Source organism: Aphidius gifuensis, linkage group LG4, assembly GCF_014905175.1.
Source record: "Aphidius gifuensis isolate YNYX2018 linkage group LG4, ASM1490517v1, whole genome shotgun sequence".
NCBI lineage: Eukaryota > Metazoa > Arthropoda > Insecta > Hymenoptera > Braconidae > Aphidius > Aphidius gifuensis.
The window spans coordinates 1,403,819-1,419,151 of NC_057791.1; the positions used below are offsets into that span (position 1 = coordinate 1,403,819).

General features: G+C 30.2%; 1 protein-coding gene across 6 annotated transcripts; it reads left to right on the forward strand.

The window, feature by feature from the left end:
• The first annotated feature begins 100 nt into the window (after positions 1–100).
• LOC122854358 (trithorax group protein osa) lies at positions 101–14,824 on the forward strand. Of its 6 annotated transcripts, none has more exons than XM_044154909.1 (16): positions 101–1,443; positions 1,541–1,663; positions 1,741–2,004; positions 2,104–2,160; positions 6,585–7,776; positions 7,871–7,996; positions 8,082–8,260; positions 8,342–8,383; positions 8,505–8,702; positions 9,661–9,880; positions 10,026–10,202; positions 10,291–10,450; positions 10,541–10,799; positions 11,117–11,752; positions 11,855–12,094; positions 12,360–14,824. In XM_044154909.1, exons 1-16 carry the CDS (start codon positions 445–447, stop codon positions 14,655–14,657), a joined length of 7,170 nt encoding a protein of 2,389 aa, XP_044010844.1. In that variant the 5' UTR covers positions 101–444; the 3' UTR covers positions 14,658–14,824. The 6 variants fall into 6 exon arrangements, with proteins under 6 accessions (XP_044010844.1, XP_044010848.1, XP_044010842.1 ...); XM_044154913.1 differs by having other exon boundaries at positions 11,117–11,734; positions 12,360–14,657; XM_044154907.1 differs by having other exon boundaries at positions 111–1,443; positions 8,342–8,392.
• The last annotated feature ends 509 nt before the right edge of the window (positions 14,825–15,333 follow it).

The following is a 15,333-nucleotide window of genomic DNA, read 5'->3' on the forward strand; positions in this document are numbered from 1 at the left end:
ATAAAATCCCAATAAAATAAAGTCAGTCATCTTGTATTTGTACATAACCAATGGTTCTATTGGCAGACATTAGTCCACAAGATGGCGTAAACAGTGCGACGCTACTTTTGACGTTAGTTGAGTAAAGTTTTTACCGTTTTTTTTTTTTGTTTGTTCCAAATAATAATTGTATTTTACAATTAAACAATGTTATATAAATATAAAAATTAATAATAATATATTACGTAAATAATAATTCAAGTAAAGTATGTAAATAAAATAATATATAATATTTATAAAAGAAAGAATGAAAGATTAAAAAAAAAAAAAAAAAAAAAGGTATCTAAATGTCTTGTATTCAACCAATCAGAATACTGTTAACGTTAAAGGTAAATTATACGCGGGGCACGAGGATCAGCTATTGGCCAGTTTATGAGAACGATGATGGCACCGTGATGGTAGAACATGGCTGCGACGCAAGCCGAGAGCCAACAAAACGATGTAAAGCACAATGATACAGTTAAATGTAATCAAAAACGTTTACAATTAAGTGGTAATAGTTCAAGTGTTAATATTAAAAATAAAATTGAACAAGAACCGGTTGATAAAGTTAACCGGGGCGCGGCCCAGCTGCTCAAGTATGTGAATCGCGGTGACGGTGACTCTGGTTTCGAGATGAGTCAATATCGTGAAGAAATTGGTGGACATACCCCAAGTGAGGTAAAATCACCTCGTGAATTAATACAACAACAACAGCAACAACATCAACAGCAACAACAACAAAATAATCAAGATACAAATAGTGGTAAAAGTGATACACATGAACAAACAAATCATCCTGGTCATCCTGTACATCCTGGACATAATACTTATGTTGGTAGTGGTGGTGGTGGTGGTGGTAGTGGTAATATTAGTGGTAGTGGTAGTGGACAAAATATACAAAGAGACTATCAGGATGATTATGCTGGTAAACCAAACGAATTTACAAATAAACAACAAATATCGGATTATCCAGGCAATAAGCAAGGTACCGATTATGGACCAGGTAAACCACCTGAATTTCATAATAAACAACAACAACAACAACAATTAGATTATCATAATAAATCATCATTAAATGAACCAAGTGAAAGGATACAACAACAACAACAACAACATCATCATCCAGATAATATGGACGATCATTATTCAGTGTCAAAAATTGAACCAAGACTTGGTCATATTGGTTCAGGACCTGGTGGTTTTCCAGGACAACCAAGATTTCTCTCCGGACAGAGTATATCACAAGCAACTGGACCAACACCAACACTTAATCAATTATTACAGGCAACAAGTTCAACACATCGGTTTCATGCTAATTATCCTAGTATTGGACCAGAATCTTATCAACAACCATGGCCAATGCAAAGACCGCCAGTTGTACCACCAGTTTATCCACAACCAAGTCAAAGACCACCACAAACGGTTTGTATTATTATTATTAATTTTTTAAACAACAAAATTTAAATATCTATTATTATTTTAATTAATTAAATGTTTATTTATTTATTTAATTATTTAGGGTTCACCAAGGTTACATCCTGGACCAGGTGGACCAAGCTCACCAACACCAATGCCCTATCAACCATATACGTCGAGATATCCATCACCAGCTCGACCTCATTCACCCTATGGACATCATCAGGTAATTTTTCATCTATTTTTATTAATAATTAATTTACAAAAAATATATATATAATATTTTTTAAATTTAAATTACAGTTAAATTCATATGGAGCACAAAGTGGTCATCCTCCAAGTTTATATCCAGAACAAAGGGGTTGGAATCAAGGTGGTCCACCAAATGCACCACCACCACCTCCAACTCAGGCAAATTCATCAAGTCAATCACCTCAGCGTGCATTATCACAATCTCCTGCACCACCTCCATCAGCATCTCCTCAACCACAATCTGTTGGACAACAACAACAACAGCAACAGCAGCAACAACAACAGCAGCAACAACAACAACAGCAACAACAACAGGTAATAATAAATAAGAAAAAATTATTTAAAAATCATAATCACACACTTTAATTGATTAATAAATCTAATTCAATAATTTTTTTGATAATTATTTTACAGAGTTATCACAACATGCAACGATCTACGACTCCAAATACTCAAGGAATCGATACTGGGGTGAGTCTTTCTCTCTTTAATCTTCAAAAATCAATAACAAAAAAAATGTCATTATTGATTTTATCAAAAAAATAACACTCACATTGGAAGTATTTGATTTAAAATAAAATAACAAATTTGAAAATTTATAAATCATCAATGTGTGTGTTGTATAAAAGAGATAGATAACATATATACATTGGGAGTAGTTTTATTATTCTTTTTTACTGGAGCATTGTAGGGGTAAAAAAAAAAAAAAATCCATGATAATTACGTAGAGGAATAAAAAAAATATTTTTACTCCTTTTTTTCGTTTGTTTTAAATACATTTGAATTGTCTAGGTTGTTGATGTGATAATATTTATCGAGTAAATGGATTTTTTATATTCAAAGATGAAATGAATTATTTTATATGACGTATTATTGTAGTGATGAGGGTATATAATAGGATAGGGACCACGCCGCTTGATGCAATAGCGCCGCGACAGGGGAACCATACATACTCTTGGTAGTCTCGGGGCTATAGGTTCGATTAGGGCGCGAGTTGCGCGGCCGACGTAGTCCCAGATATTAGCGTTATCCCCCGCCTCGTGTATAAATGTACATTATGTACATATATATGTACCGTTGGCTATGTCGTCGTTTTATATACACATGAAGGTATCAACAAAGCCGGGTAGGAGAAATCTCTGTGAAAATTAAATCATCATAGTGGGGGATGTATTAAAGATGGCGGTGTTGCAGGACAGAGGCCGGCATATTTCACTAAAAAAAATACTCCAAAAAATTATAATCAATTGTACTCCGTTTTTCTACATAGTACATTTTTCATTGATTGATTTTTTTTTTAAATTTTTATTCTAACATTTATGACTTTTCGAGGGGTTTTTTTTTCGGAGCAATATTTTTTTGAGCTGTAAAAAAGTTGTCTCTGTTTTTAAAGATGCTGGGGGAAGGGCGACGCCAATGTAAGCATTTTCTCCTACTTTTTCTTCATCATCATCATCATGATAAAAATAATAATAATATTAAAAAGAAGGAGAATAAAAAATAGAGTCGACCGGCTTTGGATTTTCGTAACCACGTTTTATTTGTACCTCGAAGTTTCGCCTGTCATTCTCACTGTTTTTATATACCTCCTTGACATGCATGTGTATTTTTATCTATGTACACATATATGGTATCTTTTTTTTTTTAAATCGATTTTTTTTTATTTTTTTTTTAGAGCTTGTTCTTTTCTCTTCTCTGGTGCGTTGTTGTTGTAGTTTTATTTTTTTTTCTATTTGACAGACAATATAGCTTCTTTCTTTTTTTAAAAAAAAATAATAAATTTGACGTATGATTTTATTGATGAAATTTATTAATTAATTTGTTATTTAAATATTCCCGCAAATATTAACCCGCCATTGTAATATTATTCCGAAGTTTGACGATTTAAACCGAGTGATTACCGCGCCACATGCACGCCCTCCACAGCGAGTGGTTTCAACTGTCCTCGTTTTTCCTTATTTTTACCCCGTTTACTTTTAACATTGCTTCATCATCATTTAATACTTTATATTGGAGTAACAGAGACAACAACACACAAAGTCCAGTTCAACTCCAACCAACTCTTATGAAAGAATATAGAAAAAAAAAAAAAAATATGTATATAAAAAATTATGGTAGAAAACCGACAAGCATCATCATCATCAACTTAAATGAGCAAAAAAAAAATAACTTTAAAATTTAATAAAATATATTCTCAAAATAAATTTAAGGATAATTTTTATTTCAATATATTTTTTTATAATTCAAGTACAAATACTAAAAATGCTAGAGGCTAAATTTTTCATAGCTGACGAGGCAGAACATTTGATTATCATTATTATTTAAAATAACATTCATTCTTCGTTGAAAATATTTATCCTGGTGTTTTTTAAAATTATTCCATTAATTTTCAAAATTTACTCTGTAATTTTTCAATTTTTTTCTCCGTAATAATTACAGTATTTCTATGAATAATTTCGATAAGAAAAAATTAAATTTCTACCGGAGAAAATTCCAAGAAAATTAAGATAAAAAATTCATAGATAAATTTAATGATAAAAATCTAATAATATTATTTTTTTTAATAAAAAAAAATATAATTTATTTTTAAAAAATGTGCAATGCAATAATGTATATCCATGCGTGGCACCATGATGTTGAAATTGGAGTCCAAGTTAATGGTATTGGTGTTGCTTGTAATTCTTCAACAATATTTCTAGTATATACTTATAAAAACCAATGTATTTAATATCTATCTCTTGAATATATATACACTCATACAGCAAGTACTAAACAGACAACACTTTGTATGTTTACATTTATTAAATGTGTGTGGCTTTTAAATCCTGTGTATGCTTGTGACACACGGGGCGTGCACAATAATTTTTTTTTTTTCAAATATATTATTATTTTATAAATTATCATTAATTTTTTATTCAAATATTTATAATTTTTATTTATTTTCTTATTATTTCTATTCATCAATTAAAATTCGACATTGTCATTCAAAAAAAAAAAATTAACAAAGTGAAAAATTATGTGTGCTGATGGTGATAAAAAGTGAATAGATTTTTTTTTAAATTTAAATTTATGTAGTGTCACAATGGAGAAAGCAAAAAATAATTTTTTTCAAAAAAAAAAAAAACAGTGATAAAAAATGTGTGTGTGTTAACAACTCGTGACTTTAATTTAATTTAAAAAATTTATCTAAACAAATAGCAACGAAAAAGTGAATAAAATTTTCTTTTAAATTATTATTTTTTTATTCAAGTGAATAGAAAAGTTTTCCTATACTCGCGTCATCTCGAGGACACGCGCATTCACGAGACAAACAGAGTGAGATATACTGTGATATAAAAAAAAAAAAAAAAGACAACAAAATAAAAAAAAGAGATTACATGTACTTGTACATATATATAGAGTAAAAATTGTTAAAAAGAGATAGAAATATAGATGCGCATTAGTGTTTTAATGTCAGTGTTGCGTGTTTTTATTTTTTAGTATTTATATAAAAAAAAAACTGTTAATTTTTTTACTCCAAAAATAATAATTTAAATAAAGTGTGTGTAACATGGTGTGGCAATCATTTGATAAGACTGTGATGATGATGGTGATAATGATGATGATGATGTTAGTGGGAGTTTGTGAGAAAGACAGAGTGAAAGGGTGAAACAAAGATGGATATATAAAAAAAGAAAAAATATTTTAAGAGGCGTGTTTTTTTAGAGAAACTAACGACGACTAGTGTTACCATACGAAAATATAATTTTTGTTTTGTTAAATTTTTATTAATTTTCTATAATTTATCAATTGTTATCAAAGTGTTTTTAAATATTTAATAGATTATTCAATTATTGTGATTATTAGAAACTATTTTTTATTATTATTATTTTTTTTTAACAAGTGAGTTTTATTACGGTGTTGATTAATTATTATTATTATTTAATTTTTAGGTTATTTTTGTGAATTTTCATTTGAGCTTTTTTTTTATTTTAGTATTTTATTTTTTTTTTCTGTTTTAAATGTGAAAATTGGATATTTCTAAAACTAGTGGGATTTATTGTACAAGTATTTCTTGTTATATGCTTGGCCTCAGGCCACAGTACAAACACATCGTTGCCATTTTGTACTTGCAAAAGTAAAATTATCATAAAAAAAAAAATATTATAAAAATTAATTAATGTGTAGTTTTGTTGTGTTAAAATATGATAGATTTTTAAATGATAATTATAGGGAAATAATTAAAATATGAAAAATAGTTAACAACATATTTGATAGACACATTGGAGTCAAGTTGTTTTGGAGTTTTGTTTTAAATGTGTGTTGTGTTTGTGTGTTGAGGAGGGAGAAGTGATTAGTGTGCGTGTTTGCTTGCCGCCCATAGTCAGGCATAATGCGATTGTCGTAACCTAACCTGACTTTTTTCTATAAATGTGTATGTGTATGTGTGTTTCTTTACCCTGCTTGTCTGGCTTATTTCATACGATCTGTATGTCCGATAAATTTTTTTTTTTTTTTTTCTTCTTTCCTTTTTTTTTTTGTGTTCGTTCATCATAAAGTTCATTAAACAAATGAAAAACAACAAATGTATAATATTGTTTATATATCTGATGTTTTAATAAAATAATTGCAAATTAATTTTTATAATTTAAAACACATATTAATTTGTTATATAAATACTGTATATAATTTTTTAATTAACTGTGAATGTTGGTCATTAGGAATTGTTTAATGAATTTTTTTTTTTTTTAAACTGTGACGTATATGGATGCCCTAAATATTAAATAAAAGGTTTTTTCTATATTTTATTTATAATAAAAATATATACGTGTCAAATACTCCAATGTGTGTTGATGTTTAAATTATCAAAATAAAAAAAAAAAAAACAATACTAATGTGTTAAATAAAATTTACAGGAATTATCTGGTCAAAATAGTAATGACAGTTCAAATGGACCAGCTGGTCCAGGTACACCAAATTCTCAGGGTATGAGACCAACACCATCACCAACTGGTTCAACTGGTTCACGTTCAATGTCACCAGCAGTTGGACAACAAAACGTACAGATGCCACCACGTCCATCAAGTAGCCAATCAGATAGTAGTGGTGGTCCAACAACAGTTGCACAACGTATGAGTCATTCACCAATGGCAACACAAGGTGGTTATCAACAATCAATGGGTCCATCACCACATATGCATGGTTATAAAATAAATAGTAATACACCAGGTGTTGTACAAACAAGTGGTGGACAAGTTACAAGTGGTATTGGTAATATGGTTGGACCAATGTCAAGTGGTGGTGGTATGGGTTATCCAAGTAATACTGTTAATAGTTCTGTTGGACAAACAGTTGTTAGTGGTTATCCAAATCAAAATCCAAGTGGTTATCCACCACCACCAAGACCACATATGCAATTTCCACAAGGTTATCCACCACCACCAAATAATTCACAACAACCACCACCAAATAATCAGTATCAACCAAGTAGACCAAACAATATGGTACAATATCCACCTTATTCACATAAAATGGGTTTTAATAGTGTACCAAGTGGTATGCCACCAAGTCCAGGACCACCACCACCATTACCACCATCATCATCATCCTCATCATCATCTTCATCATCATCATCAGCATTAACAACATCTGGTGGACAAATATATGGTGGTCCTGGTGGGCCTGGTAGTCATGGTATTAGTAATCAAATTATGTCATCTGGACATGGTAATATGGGTCCACCAACAAGTTCAATGGGTCCACCACCACCATCACCAAATCATATTGGTCCTAATCAACAACAACAACAGCAACCACCTCCGTCATCTGGTGGGCCACCTGGACCACCTGGACCACAACAAACATCTATGTCACATCAACAACAACAACAACAACATCATCAACAGCAACAACAACAACAACAGCAGCATCATCAACAGCATTCACATCCACCAGCTGCAACACCACCATTAAATCATGAAGGTAGTCCAATGCCACCACCAAGCACAACGCCAAATTCACATCCAGCACCAGCACCAACGCCAACAGGTAGTGTTGATATTACACCTGATATGTCAAATGACAGTGGAATTACAACAACTGCATCTGGTAATTATTATTATTATTATTTTATAAAACAAAAACATAATTATATGTAAGTATAGATAATTAATAATGATACATGTTTAATAAATAATTATAGGCACATCAGCAATTAATGTGACATCAACGACAAGTGGTACAGTTACATCAGTAATAACAACTGGTCCAGATGGTACGGCTATTGACGAAGGATCACAACAATCAACATTGTCAAATGCTTCAGCGGGTAAGATAAAATTTTAATACATATTTATATGTAGACTTGTTTATTTTTTAATTATTATAATTATCATTAAAATTTATGTATTTAGCATCCGGTGAAGATCCGGCATTTACGCCAAAGACACGCAAAGATATGATTGGTTATCACAGTCATCCAGCAACACCACAAAGTACAGTACCATCACCTGGTGCTGCTAGTATGAATTCAATTCATGAAGAATATCCTGATATTAATAGTCCAAGTTGGCCTCGTACACCAGCAAGTCCGGTAAATAATTTTGTTAATGATAATAAATATTATTTTTTAGTTAAATATATTGAAATACTAATTTATTAAATATTTTTACAGGTGTTTAATAGCCATGTGCCTCAAGATCCATACAGATCAAAGGTTAATAAAGTAAAAATTACATTATAACTTATATATTTAATTTGTTATGAGTCTTATGACAAATAACAATTCATATTTTTAAATGTTAAATTTATATTTATTTTAAAATTATGCTTTACAGAAATCTGACAGTCTAGCAAAGCTGTATGAAATGGATGATTCGATAGACCGTAGAAATTGGCTTGATAAATTAGTGTCATTTATGGAAGATCGAAGAACACCGATAACAAGTTGTCCAACAATCTCCAAGAACCCCCTCGATCTCTTTCGTCTTTATCTATATGTAAAGGAAAGGGGGGGCTTCATGGAGGTATGCAAGGTGCAGTGTAGTTCCATCTAGCCCTCAGTGTCTTGACATTTTTGTTTTGGGTGTTTTTTAAAATATCTCTTGTTTTTTGTTTTTGTTTTCACTAAGAGAATATTTTTTTTCTCTTATCTTTTTTATTTTTGTTTGTATTTTTCTCATCTGTGGTTTGTTGTTATTTTTTTTTTTTTGCACAATACTTTTTTTTTAAATTTAACTCTTTGTTACTCGATGCATTTCGGTAACGTTCTTACTTTTTTTATGTTTTTTGCATTTATTTTTCTATTTTTTTTATTTTACATGTATATAGCACGTTTTTGTGCATGGAGTGTTTTTTTTTCTAATAGTATATTATTATATTTTAAATTAAAAAAAAAACAAATAAGATTTTATATTAATCGAAAAAAAAAGATGAAGAAATTTTTTTCTATTTTTTTTTTCTATTGAGTGCAAAGATGAAGAAAAATTAGACAAAGAGAAAAAAAAGTTTAACTTATTTTTCTTGAAGTAATCGCGCTCATGGTGTTTTGGATTTAACACCCGTGATACACCTACGTACCCTGGGTGCTAAATGGAATTATTCTATTATTGTGATGGAGATAGAAAATTTAATTAAGTCGAAACGAAAAAAAAAAAAAAAAAATACGATTACGGTAATCTATTTAGATCTTAATTTTAAATTCTTTTCTTCGGCTATATTGCATGATAAAAAAAAAACAAGTTAACCAAGTAATAAACTGGTTGTTAAAAAAATAAATTTCGAAAAATTGTTTTTTTTTTTATAATGAAAAAACGATTTTTCGTTTAATTGAATTTAATTGTTCGTGATTTAACAATTTTTTTTTTTTTTTTTCCATTATTGTCTTGATTGATAATATATTTTTGATGTTGTTGTTAACATGTGTAATTAAAAATATAGCTTTTCATATATATTTATAAATTTTCATTATCAATTTTCATATTATATTCATAGGTTACAAAAAATAAAACATGGAAGGATATAGCAGGTTTACTTGGTATTGGTGCAAGTAGTAGTGCAGCTTATACACTACGAAAACATTATACAAAACATTTATTAACATATGAGTGTCATTTTGATCGGGGTGGTGTTGATCCACAACCAATTATAAATCAAGTTGAAGCTGGATCTAAAAAGAAAGGTACCAAAGGTACAGCTTCAGTTCCATCACCAGGTAATTAAACAAAAAATAAAAAAAATACAAACAAACAACAATATATATTAATATTAGTTATTTAATTATTCATTTAACCATCATAATATATATTTTTTTTTAAATCATCATTCATCATTCACATAAGAAATTGTTTATTTCACAGGCTCTTCTAATTCTCAAGACTCTTTCCCTGCAGCTGGTTCGAGTAGTGCATCAATGGATGGTTATGGTAATTATCCTGGTAACTATCAAGGTGGTAATCAGGGTGGACCACCGACTGAATATACACCACCACCACCAAGACCACCAAGTCAAAGTAGTGCACCATCACCTCATCAAGGTTTGAAAAATTAATTTTTATTTGTTTATTAATGATTAATGATTAATTTAATATTATAATTTATTATTATTTTTTGTTATTTACTTAGGAATGCAACCAGGCAATTATCAAAATGCTGGATCCTATCAAAATTATCCACAAGATCAGTATATACGACCACAAGGTGCACAAATGGGTCAACAAGCAGAGTTTAATCAACCCTATTCACCTAGATCACATTATCCTCCATATGTACCAGATGCCGACAGGTATATTCATTGATAAATTATTATTTTTTGTGTTTTTTGTATTGAAAATATATTAATATTAATTATTATTTGTTTTTATATTAAAAATAGGGGTTATCCGGGCGCTAACATTCCACCAAATAGTGCTGGTAGTCAAGATATGTATAATAGATATGTTGGTGGACAACAAGGCCCAGGAGGTTATCCTCCTGGTGCAACACCAGGTGGTAGAAATAGTAATTATCCATCACCAACACCTGGACATGTTAATCCACCACAACCACCATCAACAAGTCAACCATCATCACCATCACAATCACCGGCCAATCCAACTTACTCGTGTCCACAAGATTATTACAGACAGGAGCAGGTAAAATTAAATAAACATATTTTCCTTTTAAATATAATCATTCTTTATACAAAAAAAAAAAAAAACACGTGGCAATTTAAAAAGCTATTCATAAAAATTTTCTTGGAAGTATATTTGATGTACTGTAATTTTGTTTTGAATTTAAAAAAAAAAAAAAAAAAACAAACAGTAGGGGTTTTAGTCACCTGCTGTTTTTAGTAATGTTGTGATTGAAAAAAAAAAAAAAGAAATCAGCTCAATTTGTATTTATGTTTATTTTTTTCTTGCCTTTTAAATTTATAAAAATAGATTATTTAATAATTTAAAATTTTATTTAGGGTGGATATGGAGCACCAGGTGGAGGTCAAATGTATCCAGGTGGTGCTGGTGCAAATAAAAATATGCCACCACCACCACCAGGACCAACTCAACCTCGTCGACATCCCGATTTTGCCAAAGATCAACCGTATCAACAATATAATCCACAACGACCACCTTATCCAGGTTGGCCAGGTGCACCAAATCAGTATAATGCAGGTAGTACAAACAACAGGGTACCTTATCCAAATCAACCGCCGCCACCACCACAGGTACAACAACCACCACCTCAACAACAGCAACAGCAGCAGCAACAACAACAACAGCAGCAGCAACAGCCACCTCTACCACCACCACCGCCACAACAGCAGCAACAACAACAGCAGCAACAACAACAACAACCGTCACCAGTTATACCAACAAATACAGTTAGTCCAAATGTTGGAGGTCCAATTGTTGGTGGTCCAATGTCAAATAATGGTCCACCATCATGGGTTAATCAACAACAACCACGACCACCAACCCAAACAAGTATAAATGCATTACAAGCACATGTACAACAACAACAACCACCTCCATGGGATAATCGTTATTCTCATCAACCATCATCATTATATCCACCACCTGGTTCACATCAGGTGAGGGCAACACTACTGGTTCGTTTTATTTTATTATTTCTTAAATATATATTTATTTATTTAATTTATAAATGTATATTTTGTATAATTAATATTTGATAATATTTATTATATCAACAGACTCAATTGACTATGAATCCAATGATAAGTCAACAAACAGTACCAAAACGTGATGTGACATTCCCCTCAGACAGTGTTGAAGCTGTACAACCATTGTTATATAAAAGACGTAAATTAGCACGTTCTGAAGTTGCACCAGTTGAAGCATGGCGTATTATGATGGCATTACGTTCTGGTTTACTTGCTGAAAGTTGTTGGGCACTTGATGTACTAAATATATTGCTATTTGATGATAGTTCGGTAAGTTTAATTTATATTTTTATTGATATTTATTTATTTGACTCTCTGGCATTACAGTAATCACAATAGAAATTTAAATATTTGTGATTATTTCGCAACTAGAGAGAAATTAATAACAATATTTATTGCTTCGCATTGTTTTAATTAACTATGAACTTTGTGAATCTCAAAATTGTAACAATTTATAAAAATAAATAAATATAAAATTAATTAATCAATTGACAATTTTAAAATGTTTTTTTTTTTTTTTGTTGTTGTTTTACAGGTGAGCTACTTTGGTTTAACTCATTTACCTGGTCTCTTGGATGTACTTCTTGAGCATTTTTCACGTTCATTATCTGATATGTTTGAATCATCTGTATCAGATGATGATCGTTGTAGTTGGAATAAAAAAACAGATAGTCCAGATGTTGATCTTGGTGCAGTATCACGACCAATTGATTCAGATGATCGTACAAAGTTACTTACTACCTCTAACTATACATTTTTATCACGTCGTGGTAGACCAGTTAAAATAGTACCACGTGATGATGATATATTTGTACTTGATAATAGAAGACCTTGGGATCATATTGATACTGATCCAGAATGTGAACCATGGCAAGTTGATCCAAATGATACAAAATATATTATAACATGTTTTCAATCGGAAATTGGTATAACACCATTTGCACGTCATTTACGAGATGAAAAACCACCATTATTACAAAAAGAAGTTGAACATACAAATGATATTAAAGATGAAAATGGAAAGTCTGATGTACTACCAGTATTAACAACTGATGTACAAAATAAATTGAATGATAAATGTGAAAAACTTAAAGAAAATGGTGATAATAAAAATCAACAACAACAACAACCACAACCTCAATCTCAACCTCAGCCTCAACCTCAACAACAACAACAGCAACAACAACATTTTAATTTTCATCATCCTCATCATCATCCTAATCAACAACAACAACAACAACAAAAACAACCTCAAAAACATCAATATGAAAAAAAGAAAAAAACAAAAACATTGAGTGATGTATTATCTCGAATAAAAAAAGAACCAGTAGAAATGAATGATCTGACACGTGAATTATTTGAAAAGAAAAATGATACTGGTACAAAACGTGATGGTGAAATAATAAATAAACCAAATAATAATATGGGTGAACATATTATTGATTTTACAAAACAAGATAATGATAATAATTATCCAACACACAATGGTTTAAGTGATACAACAAGTACTATAGTAGATAAAAATAATAAACGTGATATTAAAATTGAAGAAAATGATAATAATAATGATGATACATCATCATCAACGACAACAGCAACAACAACGACAAAATCAACTGAAGATAAATTAAAAACAAATAATGAAAATAATGATATTGCTGCTGCTGCTGCTGCTGATGATGATGATGGTGATGATGATAATAATAATATAAATAATGATGATGATGATAATACAGATAATATAAATAATAAAAAAGAGGGACCAAGATTAAAAATAAAAGATCCATCAGGTACATTAAAAAGAAAACGTATTAATGATTATGAAGATGAAAGTTATTCACGTGATGAAGCAAGTCTTCATTTAATAACTGAAAGTCAAGATAGTTTAGCACGACGTTGTGTTTGTTTATCAACAATATTACGTAATTTAACATTTATACCTGGTAATGAAATTGAATTTGCTAAAAATGTAACATTTTTAAGTTTACTTGGTAAGCTATTATTATTACATCATGATCATCCAATAAGAACTCAAAAAACACGTAATTATGATCGTGAAGAAGATGCTGATTTTGCTGATTCATGTAGTAGTTTACAAGGTGAAAATGAATGGTGGTGGGATTTTCTATATCATATACGTGAAAATATACTTGTTATGGCATCAAATATTGCTGGTTATACAGATTTATCACAACATCCTGAAGAAATATCACGTCCAGTACTTGATGGTTTATTACATTGGGCAGTATGTCCAGCAGCACATGGACAAGATCCATTTCCAACTGTAAATATTAGTAGTTCATTATCACCACAACGTCTTGCACTTGAGGCATTATGTAAATTATGTGTTACTGAAAGTAATGTTGATCTTGTTGTTGCAACACCACCATATTCACGTTTACAACGTCTTTGTTCTGTATTAACACGTTTATTATGCCGTAGTGAAGAACAAGTATTACGTGAATTTGGTGTTAATTTATTACACTTTTTATCAGCAGCTGATAGTGGTGTTGCACGTACAATTGCATTACAAACACCATGTGTTGCATTATTAGTTGCATTTATTGAACAAGCTGAAACATCAGCAATTGGTGTTGCAAATCAACATGGTCTTGCTGCATTAAGAGATAATCCAGAATCAATGGGTACTAGTCTTGATATGCTTAGACGTGCTGCTGGTACATTATTAAATTTATCAAGACATCCAGATAATAGAACATTATTATTACAACATGAATCACGTTTATTAGCACTTGTTATGAGTCAAATACTTGATCAACAAGTTGCTGCTATTGTTGCACGTGTATTATTTCAATGTTCGAGGGGTACGTAACTCATCAAATCATCATCATTTTTATAAATAAAATTCACTTTGTTTGTTTTTTTATTTTCTTTTTATATCATTATTTTATAAAAAGAAATATAACAACAAGTTTCTATATTTAACATGATGATTGATTGATGGTGTTGTGGGGTTAAAAGTAAAAACAAAAAAATATATATATATTTTTGCTTATTTTTTGTGTTTGTGCGCGGTGAATTTTTTTTTTTCTAATTGTGAAAATTAATACACACTTGACTAATTTAATAGTGTGTTAAAATATCGACTGATTATATTTTTTTTTTTTGTTGTTTTATAATGAAAGAGACAAAGTGTATGAAAACTTTCAAGTGACAAATAAATTATCAGCGATATATTTGAGTGTGTTAAATATAAATTCAACAAACTCATCACCGTTGACCAAAAAATATCCATAACACCCATCAACACCAAGACAAAATTTATGAATAAAAACATCAATCATAATAATGACAAAGAAAAAAAAATTAAAACGAATATAAAGAAGAAGAAATAAAAGGATAAACAATTTCTACAATTTGTCAGCGTCCGGCAGTGCAGTTGTAGTTTTATATCGAGTTACAAAAGCTAACAAAAAAAAAATTAGCTAAATAAGTAAAAAATTTAAATAAAAAAAAGGTAAGAGAAAAAATAAAAAAAAAAAAAAAGG

What these genes read in the sequence shown, in the direction of transcription:
- LOC122854358 (XM_044154907.1), top strand. Translation starts at nt 445, where the DNA reads ATGGCTGCGACGCAAGCCGAGAGCCAACAAAACGATGTAAAGCACAAT. An exon ending in ATTGTCAAATGCTTCAGCGG is followed by an intron (nt 7,997 to 8,081) that starts GTAAGATAAAAT and finishes TTATGTATTTAG; the next exon opens with CATCCGGTGAAGATCCGGCA. An exon ending in CTCGTACACCAGCAAGTCCG is followed by an intron (nt 8,261 to 8,341) that starts GTAAATAATTTT and finishes ATATTTTTACAG; the next exon opens with GTGTTTAATAGCCATGTGCC.